Source organism: Felis catus, chromosome D2, assembly GCF_018350175.1.
Source record: "Felis catus isolate Fca126 chromosome D2, F.catus_Fca126_mat1.0, whole genome shotgun sequence".
In the NCBI taxonomy this organism is placed as follows: domain Eukaryota; kingdom Metazoa; phylum Chordata; class Mammalia; order Carnivora; family Felidae; genus Felis; species Felis catus.
The window spans coordinates 48,153,281-48,178,866 of NC_058378.1; the positions used below are offsets into that span (position 1 = coordinate 48,153,281).

The 25,586-nt window shown below is 37.7% G+C and overlaps 2 protein-coding genes across 2 annotated transcripts; both read left to right on the top strand.

The window, feature by feature from the left end:
• Nucleotides 1–1,111: 1,111 nt before the first annotated feature.
• On the top strand, nt 1,112–25,514 carry LOC111556952 (olfactory receptor 6C74-like). The gene is made up of 6 exons (XM_045040335.1): nt 1,112–1,176; nt 1,936–2,138; nt 2,232–2,286; nt 12,089–12,168; nt 14,156–15,142; nt 24,461–25,514. Exons 5-6 carry the CDS (start codon nt 14,181–14,183, stop codon nt 24,525–24,527), a joined length of 1,029 nt encoding a protein of 342 aa, XP_044896270.1. The 5' UTR covers nt 1,112–1,176; nt 1,936–2,138; nt 2,232–2,286; nt 12,089–12,168; nt 14,156–14,180; the 3' UTR covers nt 24,528–25,514.
• LOC111557101 (olfactory receptor 49-like) lies at nt 3,670–6,757 on the top strand. The gene has a single exon (XM_023240683.2). The coding sequence runs from the start codon at nt 3,794–3,796 to the stop codon at nt 4,829–4,831; it is 1,038 nt and encodes a 345-aa protein (XP_023096451.1). The 5' UTR covers nt 3,670–3,793; the 3' UTR covers nt 4,832–6,757.
• Nucleotides 25,515–25,586: the final 72 nt, after the last annotated feature.

Sequence of the window (25,586 nt, forward strand, 5' to 3'; positions counted from 1 at the left end):
CCTTTGGTCATTCTTTTAGGATAGATAAAGTGGTGACAAATTCTTTTAGTTTTCCTTCATTTGAGAATGTCTTTATTTCCCCTTCATTCCTAAAGATTATTTTCCCTGGATGTAGGATTCTGTGTATTGATAATACTTTTCTTTCAGCACTTGAAAAATATTGTGCTACTTCCTCTAGCCTCCATGGTTTGTAATGAGAAATTTACTGTCATTTGAATTGTTCTTTACCCTGGGTAATGTGTTGTTTCTCTCTTGATGCTTTCAAATTTTTCTTTCTCTTCAATTACCAGAAATTTGAATATGACATGTATTGGTATGGATTTCTTTGAATTTATCCTATTTAGAATTTATTCATCTTCTTGAATTTGTAAGTGGTATTGTTTGCCAAACTTAAGAAGTTTTCAGCCTTTGTTTCTTCCAAGTCCTTTTCCAGTCCCACTCTGTTTCTCCTCTTTCAGACTCCAATGACACAAATGTTAGATCTTTTGTTATAGTTCCACAGGTCCATGAGGTTATATCTTTTTTTTCAGTCCATTTTCTTTCAGATTGGTAATTTCTATTCTATCTTGTTAAATTTTTAAAAATGTTTATTTATTTTTGAGAGAGAGAGAGAGAAAGAGTGAACAGAGGAGGAGCAGAGAGATAGGGAGACACAGAATCCGAAGCAGGCTCCAGGCTCCAAGCTGTCAGCACAGAGCCTGACACGGGGCTCGAACTCACGAACTGCAAGATCATTACCTGAGCCGAAGTTGGACACTTAACTGACACTGCCACCCAGGTGCCTCTCTATTATTCTATCTTGAGTTCATTGATTTGTTTCTTTATCTTCTGCATGCTGCTGTTCAGTACATCCATTGAATTTTTTAAGAAATTTAGTTATGATATTTTTCAGTTCCAAAATTTTCATTTGGAATTTTCATTCTAATTTCTGCCTGTTATTTCTTGACTGGAATTTCTTTCTTTTTTTTAAAATTTTTTAATGTGTATTTATTTTTGAAGGAGAGAAAGACAGAATGTGAATGGGGGAGAGGCAGAGAGAGAGAGTGAGACACAGAATCAGAAGCAGGCTCCAGGCTCTGAGCTGTCAGCACAGAGCCCGACTCGGGGCTGGAACTCACAAACCGTAAGATCATGACCTGAGCTGAAGTCGGACACTCAACCAACTGAGCCACCCAGGTGCCCCTCTTGACTGGAATTTCTATTTTTAAATTTGTTTCAAGCATGTTTGTAATTGCTTATTGAAGCATTTTTGTGATGGCTGCTTCACACTCTGTCAAGTAATTCTAATATCTTGATGTACATTAATTGTCTTCTTATATTTAAGTTGAGCTCTTCCTTGTTCTTGGTATGACAAATTATTACCAACTGAAACCTGGGCATTTAGCTCTTATTTAAACTTTGGGTTTTATCTGGTGTTCTTTGACACTGTTCTGGCAGAGTAAGAGAGAGCTTCATCTTATTACCACAGATGGATTTCCCACTTGAGCTTTCAACTCTACCTTAGTAACATAATGCAGTTGGGAGTAACTGAAGTTGGTATGTTACTACCTTAGTAACATAATGCAATTTACTTTGTAAATTCTGGGAGGATTATATGTACCCTATCTTTGAAGATTTTCATGGAGGATAATGGACATTTGGGAGTCCATGTTATTATATTTGTGTATGTAATGAAAGGGTAGCTATGATTTTTATATTATAATTTTCTTTTATGTAACAATGCCCAATTAGTAGCCATAGGGATCCTAGAGGGACATTGACCTCTAAATAGCTTTGTTCTGTCTTCTAACGAGGCCTAGCATGTCTGGGGCCCGCCCCCTGGCCCTGGTTGGTCCTGATTGGTGTTAAGAGAGTCCATTGCTAAAAATATGATGGTGAAAATTAAATTCACTTTCATCTCGGCTTCCAATGACATGTGTGTTCTTCTCAACCTAGAGAGGTCAGGAAGCGGAAATGCATTTTACCTGCCCTGGAATTCATTTAAGAAGAATACCGTGTACAAGAGACCAGTTTGAGTGAGGAGGCTAATGTCTTCCACCATGCCCCAGAGCATTTGCCCAGCAAGCAGGGTCTCCTGCTGGTGGTGGCTGATGTAGGAGCAGAATGCGAGTTTGGGGAACCTGGGGCCTGCAAGGAAGGTATGAAAGCTTTTTGGAATTCCAAATTAACTCATTCCCAGATTCCAGTAGAACACTGAGGACTATATGTATGTGCTCTCCTTTCTTTCCCAGGATTTCATCAGGCAAGATTGCCATGGAGCTTTCCCTTTGGTTTACCCCAGTTTTGGTAAGTTCTGATTTTGTATGAAGAAGCATACTTAGTCAACGTGATGCACATTTTGGACTTTTCTCTAGGACAAATTAGGGTCATTTCAAATGCAAATGTTTCTCTCTCTCTCTCTCTCTCTCTCTCTCTCTCACACACACACACACACACACACACACACACACACACACACACACACAACTTCTAAGTTCCTAGACCAGCCTTTTGGTTTGCTGGAAGAATGAGGAGAGGGAGACCAAGTTCTGCTTACTGTGAGTTGCATCTGGGTAAGTTCATGGCCTTAGTGTGATTGAGTTATTTTGCCATTAAATTTATTGTAAATTGAAGCAGAACCCCGTTCCTCTTCAAGCTGATTTACTATACTTAAAATAATGGGGTTTGGCTAAATCAGAACTAGTTCAGAAATCTGAGATGAACACTAGTTGACCAGAACGACCAAGCCTCACATAGAGAAGTTTATGGATTTAAAGGGTAATGGAGTATTTTATTTAGGTAGACAGTAGAAGAGATAATGAATCAGAAAATAATTGCCAGAGTCAAGGCATGTAATTTCTCTTTCTGTCCTCAGGCTAGTATCTCTAAAAGTATGTACTAAAAGGGTCAGAAGATAGAGATTCTCCCTTAGACTGACCGCTTAGCACAGGAGGAAGGGAAAACTCTCCTTTCTGACTGACTGGTCTCAAGCTCTGTAGGAAAATGACCTGGCTTCTATCTCCCACAGTATAATTAAAGTCCATCTGATACTCTAGTACTCTCACTTTAGAGGGCTGCATCTGGGACCATAGGAAGTTTTCCTATAAGTAATGTTATGACATCAAATATGGATAAAAAATCCTAAGGACATCATGAGGGAATAATTTTTTGTGGGATGACCTACTCATGACTGTAAGTTTTTTTTTCCCTAAGGCTACAGTTTACTTTTGCAATATTCACCCTTTGATGATATTGATGATATCAGTGGTATCTTACCAATAATATGTTGCATGATCAGATATAAAAGTAAAAGAAGGGTTTTTTTTTCCTGCTTGGCAATAGAGTACAGAAAAAATGGCTAACACTCTTAAAATTACATTATCCTTTATGAAAACTTGTAACCATGTGCACAGTTCTTTTTTTTATCATTTAACATAAATATATTCAAGATAAAATAATTTATTTTTACTTAATAAAGTATAAAAACTAGACATAAAATATAATATTTAAAATAATTAAAAAATCCAGTCACCACGCTTATACTATTTTATTTTTTATTAGTTTTTTCCCATTTCTTAAATTTGAAAAAAATTATAGTTGACACACAATGTTACATTAATTTCAGGTATACAATATAGTGATTCAACAACTCTATATGTTATGCTGTGTTTACCACAAGTGTAACTACCATCTGTCATCATACAACACTATCGCAATACCATTGACTGTATTCCCTATGTTATACCTTTCATCCCTGTGACTTATTCATTCCATAACTGGAAGCCTGTATCTCCCACTCCCCTTCATCCATTTGATGACACTGTTTTATATGTTTCACAAAGTTCTTAATTCTTCAGTCATGATATTCTACAAAATAGCTCAGAGAGTTGAAGAAATGGAAAAGTCAGTGACAGGGGGTACACGAAACTGGACAGAAGTTCAGGAATTCACTCTGGAGGGCTTTCCTGCTGTCCAGAACCTTGGAAAGGTTCTCTTCCTGGTACATCTGCTGGCATACGTGGCCTCCATCATGGGAAATACACTCATAATCACCATTACCTGGACTGACCATCGCCTCCAGACACCCATGTACTTCTTCCTCCGCAGTTTCTCCTTTTTTGAATGCTGTTTTGTAACCACTGTTATTCCTAAATTGTTGGCCATCTTTCTGTCAGGGAGGCAATCAATTTCTTTTGTGGCTTGCTTCACACAAGCCTTTGTCTTTCTTTTCCTGGGAACAACTGTTTTCTTCCTTATGGCGGTACTATCCCTAGATAGGTACCTGGCCATTTGCAAACCTCTGTATTACTCAACCATCATGAACCCAAGGATGTGTTTCCTTCTGGTCACTGCCTGCTTATCTTTGGGATTTGTCCTCATGGTGGTTCCAATTATAATGCTTTCCCAGTCATCCTTCTGTGGCTCCCATGTCATCCCTCACTTCTTTTGTGATTTTGGGCCACTGATTCATCTCTCTTGTTCTGACACCAGATCTACTGAAATGTTGGCCTTTATCCTTGCTTTGTTTATCCTTTTGACATCCCTTATCATAACCATCACTGCATACAGCAACATAGTAGTCACAGTTGTGCGACTTCCGTCAGCCAAGGAGCGACAGAAAGCTTTCTCCACCTGCTCCTCTCACCTCATTGTCCTCTCTCTGATGTATGGCAGCTGTGTCTTTATATACGTGAAACCAAAGCAAACAAACAGGCTGGACTCTAACAGGGAGGCTGCCCTTGTGAACACGGTGGTGACTCCGCTGCTGAACCCTGTCATCTACACTCTGCGGAACAAGCAGGTCCACCAGGCTCTGAGGGATGCTCTGTCCAGGGTTAGATTGCAGAAATAGAACCATAGACTGTCAGAGGGAGAATGCCTCTTCTCCATCTAATGCAATCTCCATCCTATTTCTGGAATCTCTTACATAGTCTTGCAACTGTGTTTTTAAAGTTTCTGCTTGTTTATTCTTAGAATAAGGGCCAATTTATCTTATAATCCAATGTACTCCACTACTTGAAAGCTCTAACGTTCTTGTTCATATCGAAATGAAATTATCTTCCTGTTCTGTGATCTTCTGTTCACGAGTTTTAACTCGATAGGATTCAACAAATTTTAATGTGGAGTCTCATATCCATGATTCTGTTTGATGCATGTGAAATCTCAAAGTTGAGAAGGTGTGGTTTCATGTATCTACTTGTGGTAAGTACATAGGGATGGAAAATGAAATTCACAAGAATTAAGAATATCAAGTTGGTTCAAGGATAGATGTAATATGGTCACTATATTGATTTTTGAAGGACACATGTACATAACTGTCATGATATTAATAGCATTACTTGAAATGACTCAATGCAATTGTTTTCAATTGTGCATTGTCTGTATATAAATAGAATATAAATCTTTACAATTCTAGTTTACGCTATAATGAAGACATATAAATGTCTCTAATTGAAATTGGAAGTTTCCTTTGGTTATGCTCATCTGCTAGTACTGATTTCAGTACTAAAGACCCGAGGATGGAGTACCAGAGAGAGAGAAGCATTATGATTTCTGGAACAAGGAATTGAGTGGTTAAGATTGTTTCCCTACTACAGAAAAGGAATTGGGGGGAATCTAATCAAAGGTGGAAAGGAGTCTGATTGTGACTGTAGAGTCTTTCTAAGTAAATCTATAAGCAAGTATCTTTATTTGTGAAATGAGAGCTTTGATGTGATAATCTCTGGCTGTCCATTATTAGTACGAGTGTGAAATGACACTACTGATACCAAACATGACACAAAGACACACTGTAATAGAAATACAATTTGAGCGTAGAAAAGAGAAAATGATGAGATGTTTTTGTTTGTTTTAATTTTGTTTAGTGTTAAGTTCACGCATGACATCTTTAATGTGTTTGTTGGCCATGTGTATGTCTTCTTTGGGAAAATGTCAGTTCAGGTCCTCTACCCATTTTAAAATCAGATTATTTTTTGGGCTTTTTTGGGTGTTAAGTTTTTAAATATATTTTGGATATTAACCCCTCATTGGATATGTCATACGCAAATATCTTCTCTCATTCAGTAGGTTACCTTTTGGTTTTGTTGATGGTTTCCTATGCTGTGCAAGTGATGAGATATTTTAATGAAGAATTACAACTATAATTTAGTTATTCAAGACTTTGGTAGGAAAGGATAGATTTGGACACAAGACACAGTAAGAAAAGTCCTGGAGCTGGTGTTTGCTTGGCATAGTTGGCTATCATGCTTTGCTCTGACCACATTATTCTGTGGTTTCAGGCATAATAATTGACTGTGTTATGAAGATTTCTGGCATACAATTACGAATGAATTTGAAGAATAGACTACTCAACACAACACATTTTTGTTCACCCTATGCACATATAAAAATTTCCAAGTATTTTTTTGTGTCGGCTTATCTCTTTTTATGACATTTGGTATATTCCCTTTGCTCAAAGCATCACATTGTCAATGATTTTTCCCAGAATGGCCAATTAACAGTACAGTTATTGGCAGAAAGGTCTCCCCATAGGAATGTACATGTCAGTGGAGGCTGGTGATGGCAGTTGGGCTGTAGCATGCAGCTTGGGGGCCTAGCTGAAGGTGAGCCCAGTGGTGCAAGCTAGTGACAGGAGTCAAGGCCAAATCTGGGGCCACATGCAGCTAATTCAAAATATATAAAGAACTCATACGAATCAATGATTAAAAAACACAACTCAAAATAATTGGCAAAGGACCTGAATACACATTTTTTCCAAAGAAGACATATAGATAGCCAATAGGTATATGAAAAGATGTTCAACATTATTAATCATCAGAGAAATACAAATCAAAATCACAATGAGATATTATCTCACACCTAAGCTAGGTTAGAATGGCTATCATAAAAAAGTGAAAGGAAAAGAAGTATTGGTGAGGATGTGGAGAAAGGGGAACTTTGGACACTGTTGATGAGAATTTAAACTGGTGCAATCACTGTGGAAAATAATATGGAGGTTCCTCAAGAATTAAAAATAGGAAGCTACCTAAGTGTCCATCCATAGATAAGTGGATAAAGAAGCTTTGGTGCATACACACACACACACACACACACACACACACACACACAACAGAATAATACACAGGCACAAAAAATGAAATATTGCCATTTGCAACAACATGGATGATTTAGGGGATATCATGCTAAGCGAAATGAGTCATTCAGAGAAAGGCAGATACCATATAATTAACTTATATGTGGAAATTAAAAAATAAGTGAACAAAAAAGAGAGACAAAGAAAAAACCAGACTCTTAAATAGAGAACAAACTGGTGATTGCTGGACAGGAGGTGGCAGGGCGGGGGGGGGGGGGCGGGGGGGAATGGGTGAAATAAATGAAGGGAATTAAGAGTACACTTTCATGATGAGCACTGAGTTATGTATAGAATTGTTGAATCACTATATTGTGCACCTGAAATGAATATAACACTGCATGATAATTATACTTGAATAAAAAATGGTTGAAAATTTAAAAATATATAAGAAAACTACTGTATAATCCAATGATACTACTTCTGGATATATCTCCAAAGGAGTCGAAATGAAGATATTGAGGAGATATCTGCACTCCCATGTTCACTGCAGCGTTATTTATTATAGCCAAGTGTCCATTGATGTGTCCATTGATGGATGAATGAATAAAGAAAATGTGCACAGCTTTCTGTATGTTAATCATAATGGAATAAAATGGCTTTAAAAAAGAAAATTGCACTTCTTTGATTCAAAATTTTACTGAATAGTTTTAATAGATGAGATGAGTAGAATATTAGACATGCCAGATGAAAAATTAGCATATTTGAAGATATAGAAACTTAAAAACACACACACAAAGAAAAAATAATCCAACTAAAATGATAAGAGCATCAGTGAAATATGGGACAAATTCAGGCAATCCAACGAGCATATAATTCGATTTCTGAAACGGAAGTTTATATGTGGAGAGGGATGACAAAAAAAGATTTAAGGACACGATGGCCAAAATTTTCCAAATTTTCTGAAAACAGAACCAAAGGTCTCAGCAAAACCCAAGCACTAGAAACATGAAAAAATCCACACCAAAATGCATAATACATTGCTCAAAACCAGTGATAAAGAGAAAATCTTAAAAACAGCCAAAAGGAAAAATTACATGTTTCATACTGAGGAACAAAGATAAAGATGACATAAAATTCTCTTTGGAGAGAAGTAAATGAGAATGCAGTGATACAGGCACTTTTGAAGGACTGTGAATAAAAATCTGCCAACCTAGAATTTGATACCTGTAAAACTGTCAAAAATGAAGGCTTACAAAAGATAAAAGGATTAATCACTAGCAAGCCTACAGAATAATAACTGATAAAGTCAGTCCTTCCAAGAGAAAGAAAATTACACCAGATGAAAATATGCAGAGCTATGAAAAAGAATGAAGAGCACTGGAAATAGTAACCATATGGTAGGTGTTTAAGGTATTTATTTTAATTATTTAAACGTCTGAAAGATAATAGACTCCACAAAAATAGTAACAATGCAGTGTGGAGTTCATAACATACATGGAAGGAAAATATATGACAATAATATCATAAAAGCTGAGGGGGTAGAAATAGAAGTATACTATTATAAGTTTCTCATATGTGAAGTGGTAAAACTATCACTTGGACGTAGGTAATGATAAGTTAAAGATGTATATTGTAAACACTAAAGCAACCACTGAAATAAAAGTAAAAAGTTATAGCTAAGAAGCCAACAGAAGAGATAAAATGGAATTATCACAATGGGGCAGTAGGAAACTTGGACTGATGTATATCTTCATTATATTCATTATGGTGGTGATTTCATCAGTATTTAAACATGTGAAAATGCCATGCCAAGTCCCTGGAAAAGGCTGGGTGGGCTGCTGAGCCTGCTGGGCCAGACAATAAGAGGCCAGCACGGAAACAGATTAAGATGAAGAAACTAGCAGAGACATCAGCTAAAGTAGGTAACTTCAGCCCTAGGAAGATCAGCCCTTAAAAAATGTGGGAGGTATCTAAACAGTTACTGGCTGATGAAAGTCAGAGCCAGACAGCCAACCAGAGAAAGGTGTAGCTGTAAACTTAAGTACTGAGCATCTTAAAGCACAGTCCAAGCAGACAGCATACTGGGATGGTGTTTCAAAACTACCAGGACAGGCCTGGAACTTCCTTCAAGCCATGAAGCTGGGAGGGAGAAACCTTCTACCATAGCAACTGCAAAGAGCCAGATATCACAGAATTTGTGAGGCTTATGAAGGAGGCTTACCCAGACCACACACAGTTTGAGAAAAACAATCCCCATTATGACCCATCCAGAAAAGAAGACAATCCCAAATGATCCACGGTAGATGTACAATTTGTTCCAGTGATAAAGCGTTTCATTACCCTGACTGAGCTCAAAACCCATCACCAAGCCCTTAAAACAATATGGCTCTCTTAGGCAAACCATAAAAGAGACTCTTAACTACAGAGAACAAACTGAGGGTCGTTATAGGTGGGGAATGGGCTAAATGGGTGATGGAGATTAAGGAGAGCACTGTTGTGATGAGCACTGGGTGTTGTATGTATGTGATGAATCACTAATTTCTACTCCTGAAACTACTATTACACTATATGTTAACTAACTGGAATTTGAATAAAAACCCAAAACATTAAAAAAATAACATGCCAAAATGTATCAAATTATACACTTTAAATATGTCCATTTATATCAATGATCACTTAAAGCTGTTTAAAAGATAATAGAGCTGATTGTAATGCAATATTAAAAATGCATGGTGAATTCAAAAGAAAATAGGAAAGAAGAATATGAAATATATAGCAGGGGACAAATAAAAGGAAACATCAAGATGGTAGTTAGGGCACCTGGGTGGCTCAGCCAGTTAAGTGACTGATTCTTGATTTTGTCTCAGGTCATGATCTCATGGTCATGAGATCAAGCCCTGCATCAGGCTCAATGCTGGGTGTGGAGCCTGCTTAAGATTCTGTCTCTCCTTCTCCCTCCACCCCTCTCCCCTCTCTCTCTCTCAAAAATAAAAAGATGGTAGAGTTATATCTAACCTTATAATAATGACATTACATGTAAATGGACTAAGCACTCCAATTAAAAAAGGGGACAGAGAGAGAGAGAGAGAGAGAGAGAGAGAGAGAGAGAGAGAGAGAGAACTACATTGGGTAAAAAGGAAGACCTTACCATGTGCTGGTTATAAGAATAACGTTTAAATATATACAGTAAGAAATTCCAAGAAACATCAAGCAAAAGAAAGCTTGTGTGACCATAGTAATATATATTAAAAAAAATAGACTTCACAGTGTATTTTCAGAGATTGAGGTAAATTTATAATGATAAATGAAATCACCAGGAAGACATAATTTTATATGTATATTCACATAATGATAGAGCTTAAAATTCATGAAAGAAAAGTTGGAAGAACTAAAGTAAAAAGATCCACAAATATAGAGGTTTTAACATCATTATTTCAGTAATTAATACAACAAACAGACAAAAAAATCAGTACACATAGAGATTTGCATGACTATCAACTAAGTGTACTTAATTGATAATTGTAGATTGTTATATTTAGCACCTGAAGATACACATTATTTTCATGTGTACATGGAAATTGCACTACTAGGTATTTACCCAAATGATACAAAAATATTTATCCAAAGGGATACATGCACCCTGATGTTTATAGCATCATTATCAACAGTGGCCAAATTATGGAAAAAGCCCACATGTCCATAGACTGGTGAACAGATAAAGAAGATACGGTATATATATACAGTGGAATATTAGCCGTAAAAAAGAATGAAACCTTGCCATTTGCAGTTATGTGGATGAAGCCAATGTGTATTATGCTAAGTGAAATATGTCAGTTAGAGAAAGACAAATATCATATGATCTCACTCATATGTGGAATTAAGAAACAAAACAGATGAACATACGGAGAGAGAAAAAAGAGAGGCAAACCATAAGAATGACTCTTAATTATAGAGATCAAACTGAGGGTTGCTGGAGGGGAGGTGGACAGGGGATGGGCTAAATGGGTGATGGTATTAAGGAGGGCACTGTTTTATAGTTTGATTTGAACAGCGGTTACATGGCTATTTATATACTTAGAAAATTATCAACCTGTACAATTAAAATTTGTTCATTTTACAGAATGTAAATTATACCTCATTCAATAAAATACCAAGTTAAAAAGGGAAACAAGCAAAGACAATTGTAAAAATTTAAGCGTGTCTTTCTTGACATATGTAAGTCGGGATTTTGTAAATTTTACCACTCTAGACCACTCATGGAAAATATACCTTTGAAGACTTGTACAAAGAATTGTGTGGGCTATTGATAATGACAGTTGTATGTTACCATATGCAGTGAAATGGCAATTATATTTCTGCTGAAGTTTCTCATTTCCAAATATGGACAATTAAATGTCCTCTGGGACTCTTATGATTTTAGTTCCTGCTTCCTTTTTTCATACTCCTCTAAATGAATTCTCAGTGTTCCAGAGGTGTGTCCTTTTGGACCCTGTGTGTCTCATTGGGGATGGTAAATAATCCTGTAGTAAATATATCATCAGGGCATTTGAATGTATTCTCATTTATGACTGCAATGATCCTCAGCTACTCTGAAAGGTGGGGAGCAACTGGTTGATGGGAAAGTGACTAACGAGTCCAAAGGAAAGTGACCTTTGTTGTCTCTTCTTCCTGACTTTCTTGTGGTATGGATGCATACCTGACCAAATTTGATGTTTATGATGGACTGGGTCATCGTATGCCATAGACTGGATATAAATATGTTCAGGAATTTTAAATGGTTGCATCAGCAAATTCTGGTGCATATTTGTGATACTTTCTATTGTCTTGATCTAGGATTTATCAGTCCAGTTGCTATAGGGGAAAACTATGACTGTCAATCCTCCAGAGTTTAAAAGTCTCTGTCTTCCATGAAAAAAAAAATCAGCCTTAATCATTTCCTATTAATTTAAGACATAAGGCATTTATTGTTTTCTTCAATAGTTCAAGGAAAAGTACGTCTCATTTAAGAGTGTTCTTCCCCACCCTGCGTTCCATTAGCCTAGGAGAAAATTCCTGGCTTGTCAGAAGAAAAGAGAAGCATATAGTCAAAGAAACTGTTTCCTGTAAGCTGCTTCTTGGTGAGTACTTGACTATGAGGATACTTGCAACCTAACAGGTCACATATTTAAAGCAGAGACTTGTTATGTTTAAGTTTGTATTGCAGGTCATGCATAGTTACTGTAATAGGTTTAGCTAAATCAAAGAATTAAGTAAAGTACAATTTAATTATGGTGACTTACTCACTAGAGCACTGATTTCCAATGGATGCCCAGATTCGTTCCCCAAAGATTACATATCAATTCATCTGGCTTCTAGGTACACACTGGCATTAACAAAACAAAGCAAAACAAAACAATGTTCCTCTAGTGATTGCAAAGGGGATACAGGTGTAATTCCATCACACCAAAATCTTCTGGTGTAACAAAAATATTCCCAGAAAACAATATTGAAGGGTAATTTATGACTAAGAGCAGAAGGAAGAATTTTTCTGTCAGGTGGGTAGAGTGAGAGGGAAACTGACTCACCCATTAAATGTTTATTCATTGATTCTGAACAACCAAGTCATGTAACCATGCCTCTAGCCCCCAACCTTTAGACATGGTTTCTCTTAAACCCAAAGACTGGATAGTTATGAGATATTCTGATAAACTAGGTTTCCTCCTTACTCTTTTTTTGAATATGAAATTTATTGTCAAATTGGTTTCCATACCACACCCAGTGCTCATCCCAACAGGTGCCCTCCTCAGTGCCTATCACCCACTTTCCCCTCCCTCCCACCCCCCATCAACCCTCAGTTTATTCTCAGTTTTTAAGAGTCTCTTATGGTTTGCCTCCCACCCTCTCTAACTTTTTTTTTTCCCTTCCTCTCCCCCATGGTCTTCTGTTAAGTTTCTCAGGATCCACATAAGAGTGAAAACATATGGTATCTGTCTTTCTCTGTAGGACTTATTTCACTTAGCATAACACTCTCTTGCTTACTCTTAAGGTCTTGGGTAAAGAACTCAGGCTGAACCAACTTCAGGTCAGGAAAATAACTGGTTTGGAACATGCTAATAGGAAAATGATCCCTTTGCCAATTTCTTTTTCCTTTCCTTTCTTTTCTTTTCTTTTCTTTTCTTTTCTTTTCTTTTCTTTTCTTTTCCTTTTTCTTTTCTTTTCCTTTCCTTTCCTTTCCTTTCCTTTCCTTTCCTTTTCCTTTTCTTTTCCTTTCCTTTCCTTTCCTTTCCTTTCCTTTCCTTTCCTTTCCTTTCCTTCCTTCCTTCCTTCCTTCCTTCCTTCCTTCCTTCCTTCCTTCCTTCCTTCCTTCCTTCCTTAGATGTATGTATGTATGTATGTATTTATAGAGTGTGCACAAGTGGGAGAGGGGCAGAGATAAAGAGAGACAGAATCCCAAGCAGGCTCCACACCATCAGTGCAGAACCTGATGTGGGGCTGGAACTTATGAACTGTGAGATCGTGAACTGAACCCAGATCAAGAATTGGATGCTAAACCGACTGAGCCACCCAGGTGCCCTCCCCACAGTTTCTATTTCCAGAGGACTGAAGTCAGTACATAGGAGGGCTTCATATATTGCATATTATACCTGAAGTATAGAAATTAAAACTGTGACCCCATAAAAATATTCTTTGTGGGATGATAATCTTCATTGTTATCTGTTAGTTTTATACATTATGTGTAAACAATAATTTTCAATTTGCATTCTTTACCTTATGGACTTATTAAAAATATCAGATTCTGTGTCTCCATCTCTCTCTGCCCTATCCCCACTCATGCTCTGTCTTTCTCTGTCTTAAAAATAAAATATTAAAAAAAATTTTCCAAAAGAGTAAAGTTGCACATTAAAATTTATTTTCAAAAATAAACAATAAGCCTTCAATTTTTACAATTTAATAATAGAAAAAGTTCAAAATCTTTTATAATACAGCATTCAAATGATACAAAACAAGCCCTCATTCAGAGTTGTAGCTGCAAGTAGTAGTTATTTTTTTAATAGTGGCCATGATTTAAATTTTTTATTCTTTGATGATAAGAATCCCTTGATGATAGTGTTTTCTGTTTAACAGATCCAACAGAGTTGATGACAGAGAAATGGAGATAAACATGGAGGTGAGGAATGAGACAACAATCCAAGAATTCATTCTGGAAGGGTTTCCTGCCATCCAGTACCTGGGGAACATCTTCTTCCTGATGCATCTGCTGGCATATCTGGCCTCTATCACAGGAAATATGGTGATCATCATTATCACTTGGGCTGACCATCGCCTCCAGACACCAATGTATATTTTACTCAGCACTTTCTCCTTCTCTGAATGCTGTTTTATTACCACAGTTATTCCTAAACTGCTGTCCATCTTTCTTTCAGGAAGGCAAACAATTTCCTTTACTTCTTGTCTCACACAAGCCTTTTCTTTTCTGTTTTTTGGGTCAATAATTTTTTTCCTGATGGCTGTGATGTCCTTGGATCGATACCTGGCCATTTGCAAACCTCTGCACTACCCGGCCGTCATGAACCTGAGGGTTAGTTTCCTTCTGGCTTTCTTCTGCAATGCTTTGTCCTTCATCTTGATCACTGGTCTGGTGCTCAAGGTTTCTCAGTTATCCTTCTGTGGCCCCAATGTCATCTCTCATTTCTTTTGTGACCTCGGCTTCCTGATTCATCTCTCGTGTTCTGACACTGGGTCTGTTGAAATATATGTCCTCTTCCTTGCTCTGCTTGTCATTCTGATATCTCTCATTTTAACCATCATTGCATACAGCAATATAGTAGTCACAATTGTGCGACTTCCATCAGCCAAGGAGCGACAGAAAGCTTTCTCCACCTGCTCCTCTCACCTCATCGTCCTCTCTCTGATGTACGGCAGCTGTGTGTTTATATACGTGAAACCAAAGCAAACAAATAGGCTGGACTCCAACAGGGAGGCTGCCCTTGTGAACACAGTGGTGACCCCACTGTTGAACCCTGTCATCTACACTCTGCGGAACAAGCAGGTCCACCAGGCTCTGAGGGATGCTCTGTCCAGGGTGAGGTTGCAGAAACAGAGCTTTGGAGGGTAAGTGGATCTTCTTGGTCTTCTAGTTCAATTTCCCATGATTGCAGAAATCTTTCCTATAGAATCTCTACATATAGTGATCTAGCATATGCTAATTTCATCTACATGGGTACTATCTTACTTTGCAATGCAATACTTTTCACTATTTGAAAATTCATCTTAGTTGTCTATATTATGCTGAAGGATATCTTGATTTTCTACTCAGTGGTCTTTTATGAATTCAATTCAAACAACTAGGTTCTCTGTGGAGAACCTAGTATACATAAATCATATAATATAATTTTTTAAGCTAAGAATTTAAAAAGTTGTCAATAAAATAATAATAATTATAATTGCTGGTACATTCTTATGCTTGAGTTTTCTGATACCTAAGAAAACATAGAAAACATTACCATTTTATGTATTCATGGTTTGAAATTTTAGAAACAAATTGTTTCTGAAAATTACATAAAGTCATATAATAGCCTAATGAAAATTAATGGTATTTCATTAATTGTATCTTTTATGTAAATGAACCAGCAGTAAGCTGGTTCTTTCTTTGGGTCAATTGATTTTAGAGGCATAAGTAGCTCAGGGTAACCTAGAGGTGGTTAGGCACTTTGACATTGTCATCTTCTAGTGTATCAAATGTAACCAATAAAATTGTCTTTAATTCTTTCTTGAAACATAAATAAAAGGCAAAACTTTTTAATTTGTTCAACTTTTCCCCCTGTAATTGATATTGCCAAGCCTTGGTCCCAGTAGGTTACTGAAAAATAGGTGATCCCACTACCAGATTCTCTCCCCACATGTAAGAGATATTTTCTCCCAATGTGATTTTAGGTGTGGGAGCTGCCACCATCTTTCAGGTTAAGCTAAATTATGGTCCATTTTATGCAGCAAACTAACAGAACTCATAATTAGGAAAGTTTAAAAGGAAAATGAATGCATTGATGATTAAAAAATGGATTAAAATTGGGTCAGTTATTGTGTTTGTAGCTTCTTGGAGTAGGTGGCTCCCTCCCCACTGAAGACAATTGGCCCTAATGGGAAGTAGTACCTGTCACATCTGACACAACATGTACATGGTGTGCATTTTTTACTGTGTCTGATTTGATTGTGTATATTCCTTTCCTGCTTGATTTGAGAATTCCTTATATTTAAGGCATATTCTGATTAGGAAGAACTTTAGACTATCAAAGAATGTTGAGTGATTTAGATTTTTATGTCTGGGAATGGTCTGATTATAAACTGTCCTGGGGGTTATGGTCTTCCAAGGACTGTTGTGTCTATGTCCCTCCTTTCTCCAAAGAAGAAGATAATTTCTGAACCTAATCTAAAGGCAGGGAACTCCTGAGAATTCTCTGCTTTTGGTTTCTGTGCATTAGATAAAATAGCCACCTCTTCCAATTTTCACAGCCTGACCTCATGAACCAGACTAGTGTAGGAGATGAACCTCTAGGTATTTTTGTAGATGCTATTTATTAAGTTGAGGTAGTTACCCTGTAGTCCTAGCTTATTAGGAGTTTATTTTTGTTTTTTATCATGAATGAGCAGGGAAGATACTCCTTGCTCGACTCAGATGAAGCCACTAGAAGAAGGTATGGTTTTTCTGTTGGTATTTGGATGGAGTAGGGTTAGTATTGATAAAAATTCTGTTATTAGGGCATTCTTCTCCAAGTTTGGGTTAGGGGGAAAAGTTTTTTTTTTTTTTTTTAACTATTTAAAAGAATCTGTCGGTTCTGAGTTGGAGGGTTCTGAAGCACCCTGTCTGGGATATATGAAAGGCAATGAGGTATCTCAGTATGTGGATCCTGAGAAACTTAACAGAAGACTACGGAGGAGGGGACAGGGGAAAAGTTACAGAGAGGGAAGGAGGAAAACCATAAGAGACTCTTAAATACTGAGAACAAACTGAGGGTTGATGGAGGGTGGGGGAGAGGGGAAAGTGGGTGATGGTCATTGAGGAGGGCACCTGTTGGGATGAGCACTGGGTGTTGTATGGAAACCAATTTGACAATAAATTATATTTAATATAAACAAATTAAAAAAAAAGAAAGGCAATAAAGAAACCCAGGGAAACGACTGCCATATCATTCCTCAAGTCCCAAGGTCCCTAGGGCATCTACTATCTTCTTTCTATTTTTCAGAATCTTTCTATCATTCTTTGTTGTGTTATGTCCAGGGTATTCTAATTTAAAGAGGGAAGACCTGGGTGGGGGGGGGGGAAGGGTTATTTCACCTCGGTGGAACAGAAAGTCCTTAATGAACTCCTTGAAATCAGTTATTTTAGAATGAAAAGTATTACTTTGTTAAAGATGTTTCTCATATGACAGCCCATGAAAATTGAAGGATTGATTCACAGAGGAAACTTCTTAGTATTAGTAGGTATACAATTTGCAGAGAAGGTGTCAATTTCAGGAGAAATAAACTAGGGAGTTGAAAAAAATTCAATGTTTTGGTTTGAGTTACTCCAGAAGCAGACCCAGAAGCAAGAATTTGAAGACAAGTAGTTTACTGGAGAGTTTATTCCATGAATGACCAGTAGGGAGGAGGGAAAGTGCTATAGTAAAAAGAATTGTGTATTACCAAGCCAGTTACCCTTCTGGGAAATTGGAGCCCAATCTCACTGTGGAATTCTGTGTAGCAGTATAATACGTTCTTATGAATTATTCAAACCCAGAAGAAAAGAAGATGGGGTATGTATATAACAATTCTGCACCCATCATCCATTGAGGATTGCTTGTGGGAGTGTTCTTTCGCTAGCCCTTCTGGCTTGTCTTAGGCACAGAAAAATGTGCTCCCAGGGCCAAAAATAGTGCACTGACAGAGTTTGCAGGAATTTATAGTAAACAACCTATAGGCTGCCTGTCAAGTTGAATCCAAGGTAATATGGGTGGGGCCTAGCAGTGTCTTCTTCAATCCACCCTTTACACTAATTAGATTCACTTGCCCACCACCTTACATTCACACTGTTAAAAAAGAATCAGTCAGAAATGAAGAATGCAAAACCTGAGATTGGAAACAGGCTTGATGCAATGAACAGTATGCTGGAAGAAACAGAGGAATGAGTTAGTGATATAGAAGACAAAATAATGGAAAATAAGCTGAACAAAATAGAGAAGTAAAAAATTATAGAATACGAGAATAGACTTAAGGAACTCAGCAACTTCATCAAACACAATAACATTCATATTATAGGAGTCCCAGAAGAAGAAGAGAGAGAAAGGGGGGCAGAAAATTGAGGAAATAATAGCTGAATATCTCCCTAATCTGGGGAAAGAAACAGATATCCAAATCCAGGAGGCACAGAAAGTTCCCATCAAAATAAACAAAAGTAGGCCAACACCAAGATGTATTGTGGTTAAATTTGCAAAATACAGCAATTAAAAAAAATCCTAAAAGCAGCAAGACAAAAGAAGTCCTTAACTTACAAGGGAAGACTCATAAGGCTAGGTGTAGATTTCTCAATAGAAACTTGGCAACTGGAAGGGAGTGGCATGATGCATTTATAGTACTGCATGGGAAAAATATGCAGTCAAGAATGCTTTATCCAGTAAGGCTATCATTCAGAATAGAAAGAGAGATGAAGAGTTTCTTAGACAAACAAAAACTAAAGGAGTTCGTGACCACTAAACCAGCCCTGCAAGGAATATTAAAGGGGACTCTTTGAGTGTAAAGAAACACCAAAAGTGACAAAGACGAGAAAGAATCTCCAACAGCAATGACAAATCAAGTAATAAAATGTCACTAAATACATATCTATCAATAATTACTCTGTATTGGACTAAATTCTCTAACCAAAAGACATAGGGAGCCAGAATGGATCAAAAAGCAAGACCCACCTATATGCTGCCTAGAAGAGACTCATTTTAGACTTAAAGGCACCTGCATATTGAAAGTGAGGGGATGGAGAACCATTTATCATGCATATAAATCAAAGGAAAGCCTGAGTAGCAATACTTATATCGACAAAATAGACTTTAAAACAAAGACTAGCAAGAGATGAAAAAGGGCACCATATCAAAACAAAGGGGACAATCCAACAATGAGATATAAAAGTTGTAACTATTCATGCACCCAACATGGAGACACCCAAATATATAAAACAATAACAACCATAAAATAACTCATTGGTAATAATACAGTAATAGTAAGGGGCTTTAACACCACCCTTACATCAATGTACAGATCATCTAAACAGAAAACAAACAAGGAAAAAATGGCTCTGAATGATACACTGACCAGATGGACTTAGAAATACTCACAACATTCCATCCTACAACAGCAGAATACACATTCTTTTCAGTGCAAATGGGATAGTCTCCAGAATCCATCACATATTAGGTCACAAATAAGGCCTCAACAAATACAAAGAGACTAGGTGCAAATGGGACATTCTCCAGAATAGATCACACAGTGGTAGCAAATCAGACTTCAACAAACACAAAAAGATTGAAATCATACCATGCATTTTTTTTTCTGAGCACAATACTACAAAACTTGGAGTCAACCACAAGAAAAAGTTTGGAAACCCCACAAATACATGGGGGTTCAAGAACATGCTATTAAAGAATGAATGGTTCAACCAGGAAATTTAAAAAGAAATTTAAACAGTATATGTGGAAACAAAATGAAAGCACAGTGGTCCAAAACTTTTGGGATGCAGCAAAAGCAATTCCAAGAGGAAATTACATGGCAATACAGGCCTACCTCAAGAGTCAAGAAAAATCTCAAATAAACAACCAAACCTTACACCTAAAGGAACTAGAAAAGGAACAACAAATGAAACGTAAAGCCAGCAAAAGCAGGGAGATAAAGATTACAGGAGAAGTAAATGATATAGAAAACCCCCCAAAAAGAGTAGAACAGATCAGTGAAACTAGGAGCTGGTTCCCTGAAAAAATTAGTACAATTGATAAACCTTCAGCCAGACTTATCAAAAAGAAAAGAGAAAGTACCCAAATAAATAAAATCACACATGAGAGAGGAGCAATAAAAACCAACACCACAGAAATATAAACATCCAGAAGAGAATATTATGGGAGTGCCTGAGTGACTCAGTCAGTTAAACGTCCAACACTTGATTTTGGCTCAGATCATGATCTCATGGTTCATGAGATAGAGCCCTACATCAGGCTGCGTACTGACAGTGTGAAGCCTGCTTGGGATTCTCTCTCTTCCTCTGCCCCTCCCTGCTCATGAACATGCACTTTCTCTGAAAATAAATAAACATTTAAAAATAAAATAAATCACATTTTTTAGAACAACAAAAAAGAAGACAATATTACAAAAAATTATATTCCAATAAATTGGACAATCTGGAAGATATGGATAAATTTTTAGAAACATATAAACACCCCAAACTGAAGCAGGCAGAAATAGAAAACTTGAACAGACTGATAACCAGCAAAGAATTTGAATCATAAAATTCAAATACAATTTGAATTATAAAAAAAAAAGTCTCCCAACAAAAAAAGTCCAGGGCCAGATGGCTTCACGGGTGAATTTTAACAAACTTTTAAGGAAGAATTAGTACCTATTCTTCTCAAACTGTTCCAAAAATAGAAATAGAAGGAAAACTTCCAAACTCATTCTATCAGGCCAGCATTATCTTCACACCAAACCCAGACAACGATTCCACTAAAAAGGGGAAATACAGGCCAATGTTCCTGATGAACGTGGATTCAAAAATTCTAAATAATGAAAGACAGATATCATATGTTTTCACTCATATGTGGATCTTGAGAAACTTAACAGACGACCATGGGGGAAGGGTAGGGGGAAAATAGTTACAAACAGAGGGGGAGGGAGGCAAACCATAAGAGACTTTGAAATACGGAGAACAAACTGAGGGTTGATGGGTGTGGGGGGAGAGGGGAAAATGGGTGATGGGCATTGAGGAGGGCACTTGTTGGGATGAGCACTGGGTGTTGTATGTGAGCCAATTTGATAATAAATTATATTTAAAACAAAACAAAAACAAAAATTCTAAATAAAATAATAGCAAATTGAATCCAACAATACATTAAAAGAATCATTTGCCACAATCAAGTGGGATTTGTTCTGGGGCTGCAAGGGTGGTTCAATATTTGCAAATCAATCAATGTGATATACAATATTAATAAAAGAAAGGATAAGAACCATCCGATCCTCTCAATAGATGCAGAAAAGGCATTTGACAAAGTACAACATCCATTCATAATAAAAACCCTCAACAAAGTAGGGTAAGAGGGAACATACGTCAACATTTTAAAGGCCAAATATGAAAAACCCACAGCTAATATGAATCTCAATGGGGAAAAACTGAGAGCTTTTCCTCTATGGTCAAGAATAAGACAGGGATGTCCTCTCTCACTGCTGTTCTTTAACATTGTACTGGAAATCCTAGCCTCAGCAATCAGGCAACAAAAAGAAATAATGGCCCCCATATTGGCAAGGAAGAAGACAAAGTTTCACTAACTATTTGCAGGTGACATGATACTCTATAGAGAAAACCCGTAAGACACCACCAAAAAATTGCTAGAACTGACTTACAAATTCAGTAACATTGCAGGATACAAAATCAACGTATAGAAATCTGTGCCATATCTAGACACCAATAATGAAGCAGGAGAAAGAAAAATTAAGAAGTCAATTCCATTACCAATGCAACAAAAGCAATAAGATACTGAAGAATAAACCAACCAAAGAAGTGAAAGACCTGTACTCTGAAAACTATAAAACACTGATGAAGAAAACTGAAAGGACACAGAGAAATGGAAAGACATTCATGCTCATGGATCGGAAGAACAAATATTGTTAAAATGTCTATATTACCTATAGGAATCTACACATTTAATGTAATCCATATGAAATTACCAACAGTATTTTTCACAGAGCTAGTACAAACAATCCTAAAATTTGTATGGAACCACAATAGCCACAGCAACCTTGAAAGGGAAAAGTAAAGATGGGGGCATCATGATTCTGGATTTCAGGTTATATTACAAAGCTGTAGTAATCAAAACAATATGGCAATAGAGCAAAAATAGACACATAGATCAATGGAACAGAATGGAAAATGCAGAACTGAGCCACAACTACGTGGTCCATTAATCTTTGGCAAAGCAGGAAAGAATAGCCAATGGAAAAAAGACAGTCTCTTCAACAAATGGTGTTTGGGAAGACTGGACAGCAACATGCGAAAGGATGAAACTGCACCGCCTTCTTTCACCATACAAAAAGATAAATTCAAAATGGATGAATGATCTAAACGTGGGACAGGAAACCATTAAATCCTAGAGGAGAATACAGGCAGTTACCTCTTTGACATAGGCCATAGCAATTTCTTTCTAGAAATGTTGCTGAGGCAAGGTAAAAAAAGCAAAAACATTGCATTGGGACTGCATCAAAAAACATGAAGAAATATTGGTATTGGAGAGCCATGAAGGCACTATCCAGAAAAGTGGAACAATTTGAAATATTTGTTGGTGTCAGTTCACCACCCCTTATGCTAGATACAAAGTGTAATTAGTTCAGCTCATTTCTTTGAGTGTCCCCTTTCTAAACCTTTCCATCAAACCACATGGAGACCCTCTCCTCCCACCCTCCCACTGTCATGTTGGCATTGGTGCTCCCCATGGTTCATTTCTGCACCATGAATCTGGCACTGAATAAAATTAATACCCCATGCAAAGGATCCTTTATCTGAGCATTAAAATGTATAGTCTCACTTTGCTCCAGCTTCTGTAACTCATCTCCCATATTCTTTATTTTTCCTAACTTCCAACTGAAAATATTACCATGGTGCCCAGGTTTGGCCTGGATTGAAAGCAAAGTGTGTTGATGGAGAGATGTTATAAAAGCGATTTTGTCTATTAGTGGGAAGGTGGAACCCACATGAAACTCGTGAAAGTTTCTGTAATATTTGTCTTGACCTTGTAAGTTCAATACTTATGAGGGAAGATTCAAGCAGAACAAATTTCCATACAGCTACCATATGCCCCAGGGTTGCCTGCAAATACATTTGGGAGTGTAGTCCACTTCTCTGTATTTCAATGGGAAGCCAAGGCCACGGAAAAATGGATCACTCCTGCCACTGCAGCCTAGCTGAGGTACCGAGGAGAGGAAGCAGTTTTTCAAGCCAATGGTTGCTATGGATACAGCTTCTCCACCCTAAGGCTCACATCTCTTCCTCTATTCCATCTAGAAAGAATCTGAGGATCCACTTCCCAGATACTTTCAAAGAGAGAGGGTCCTGCCAGGCTAGAGATTTTATAGAAATCACCAATTATTCCTTTTCTTCCCCGAAGAGGAAGAAGTGTGTGCTTTCCTTTTCAAGGAGATTGTGGAACAAAATTAAGATATCTTTTAGATGAAAATATGCAATGAAAAGAATCATAACATTGGTAGAAGCATGAAGAATGATTGACCAAGAAAGGTGGACTTCACCAGTATCTTCCCAAAAGACTGATGAAAGCCAGGGTGTATGCTCTGGCATACACCACATGTAGAAAATTGTACTCTGGACTTGTACCTCAAATTAGTAGCAACATTCAGCTTGGGATTTTAGAAACCCTTGGGAAATTGTCATATAGTTTTCTTGAAAACTCTTGGCAGAGAACAGTGTGGACATCTGGGAATCAGTGTCACCATAAATAATGAGAAGATAAATAAGATAAATAAGGGTTGCCCTAGTAACTTGTTCTCAACAGTGACCAATTAGCTGCCCCCAGGACACCAGCCGTGCCTTTACTTTCTGCCCCTGTGTCTTCATCATCTAGTAAAATTAGGGGGCTGCACTCTCTGCTCACTGGCTGGGTCCATCCTGTTTGGTGACCAAATATCAGAGAGCCTCAGACTTGCAGGTCAGCAGATTCTCATTGTCAATGCAGTAAAACAAGGACGCTTCTCTATATGGAAAGGTGAAGATATGATGGAGGAGCATGGTGGAGTACAAGGTATCTTGGAGCAGGTGCACCAGTGACAGTGGAGCACTACGGCAGAAGGACCTTGTCTCAGGACCCAGGGATAAACCTATAAGAAGCCGGTGAATGAGGTAGACCACAATGTTGCATGTTAGGCGGACTTTTACCCACTTGGGAGAAGAACCCTAAGTCTGAGATTCCAGCTCTAGCCAGAATTGGCGGTAGTGAAATGTGGTTGTTTTACTCCAGCTGCTCCTTTCTGGGGTTTCAGTGGTCAAGGCTGTCCTGTAGCCTTGCTGTGGTACGAAACATTTTGGGCTCTAGAAAGAGGGCTTTGTCAGCCAGACACTGGCAACATGGGATGCATATTCACCCTACTGTAGGACAACAGGCTATGATAAATGCATTTACTTCTCTCCTTTCCTCTCAGCCCACAGCAAGCTCTCGATTTCTTGGAAGATAATAGTCGCAAGAGGAGGAAGTCCTGCCTGCCATGAGGTGACTCCTATGTGTGACTGGCCTCAGGGACCGTGGTGATTTGTGGACTTACTGGGGACAACTGGAACAGAAGCAGAAGCTCCTTCAGGCTGGGGGTGAGCACTTTGGTTTCACAAGCAGCACTTTAGGGGATCTGGCCCACAGTGGGTTAGTGAGAGTGACACATTCCACACTCCCAGTGTTTAGCCTATTTTTGAGATACTAGAGCCAAACACCATCTTGAGAAAAGTCATTGATTGAGAGGACTGAAGAGAGAAGAATGTTCACTGAGTTTCATGGAAGAGTCAGTGTATGTGTGCCAGGTTCCCAGAATATCCTCTTAAGTAGGTTAATCCTGTGACCTACTGTCAGTCCCACCGCCCTCACAGGCCAGCATGAACCCAAGGGGTGGGTGGTCAATTCTGGACTTACAGTTCATGTCCTGTTGTTGAGCAGCACCCAATGTCTCTGGTCTCTAGTTTCTTCTATAAAATTCTTGAGCTAAAGTAGATGCTCTCTAAGCCCTGTGTCATTCCACAGGCCAGTAACTCATCAGTGATTATAACTAAGGGTAGAAACAAGTAAGCTATGAAGCTAATCTTTCACTTAAGGTTAAGAAATCATCAACAATAAATTTACTCCCATTTTAAAATGTTTTGTCACCGCATTTGGAAACAGCAGGTACTCTGGAGTCAGGTATTCTGGCTAAAGTCCCAGCTCTGTGACCCAAGTTCTCTGGAACTCTCTAAACCTCAGTTTCTGCTTCTATAAAATAAGGGGTTCATGGTTATTGTGAAGAGTCATAGAAATACTGAATTTCAATGACCCAACACAGAACAAGCATAGATCCTCAACAGATGATGATGATGACAGCTTGGACAACAGAATGTGTTGCATTATTAAAAGGGATATTCAAAGGGAATGTTACTAACATTACTCTTATGTTTACTTACAAACTGATAATATCATTAAAAAAATAAAATATATAACTACAAAAATGTCAATAACCCTGCCTACGGCTGATGCTATATTTAAGCATTATATTAAAGATCATAGCGTTACAGTTAGACTTGAGGAGC

Excerpts from the sequence above, each read along its gene's own strand:
- LOC111556952 (XM_045040335.1), top strand. The coding sequence starts at position 14,181 with ATGGAGATAAACATGGAGGTGAGGAATGAGACAACAATCCAAGAATTC. Across the intron at positions 15,143-24,460 it reads CAGAAACAGAGCTTTGGAGG|CCCACAGCAAGCTCTCGATT; the intron begins GTAAGTGGATCT and ends CTTTCCTCTCAG.
- LOC111557101 (XM_023240683.2), top strand. The coding sequence starts at position 3,794 with ATGACACTGTTTTATATGTTTCACAAAGTTCTTAATTCTTCAGTCATG.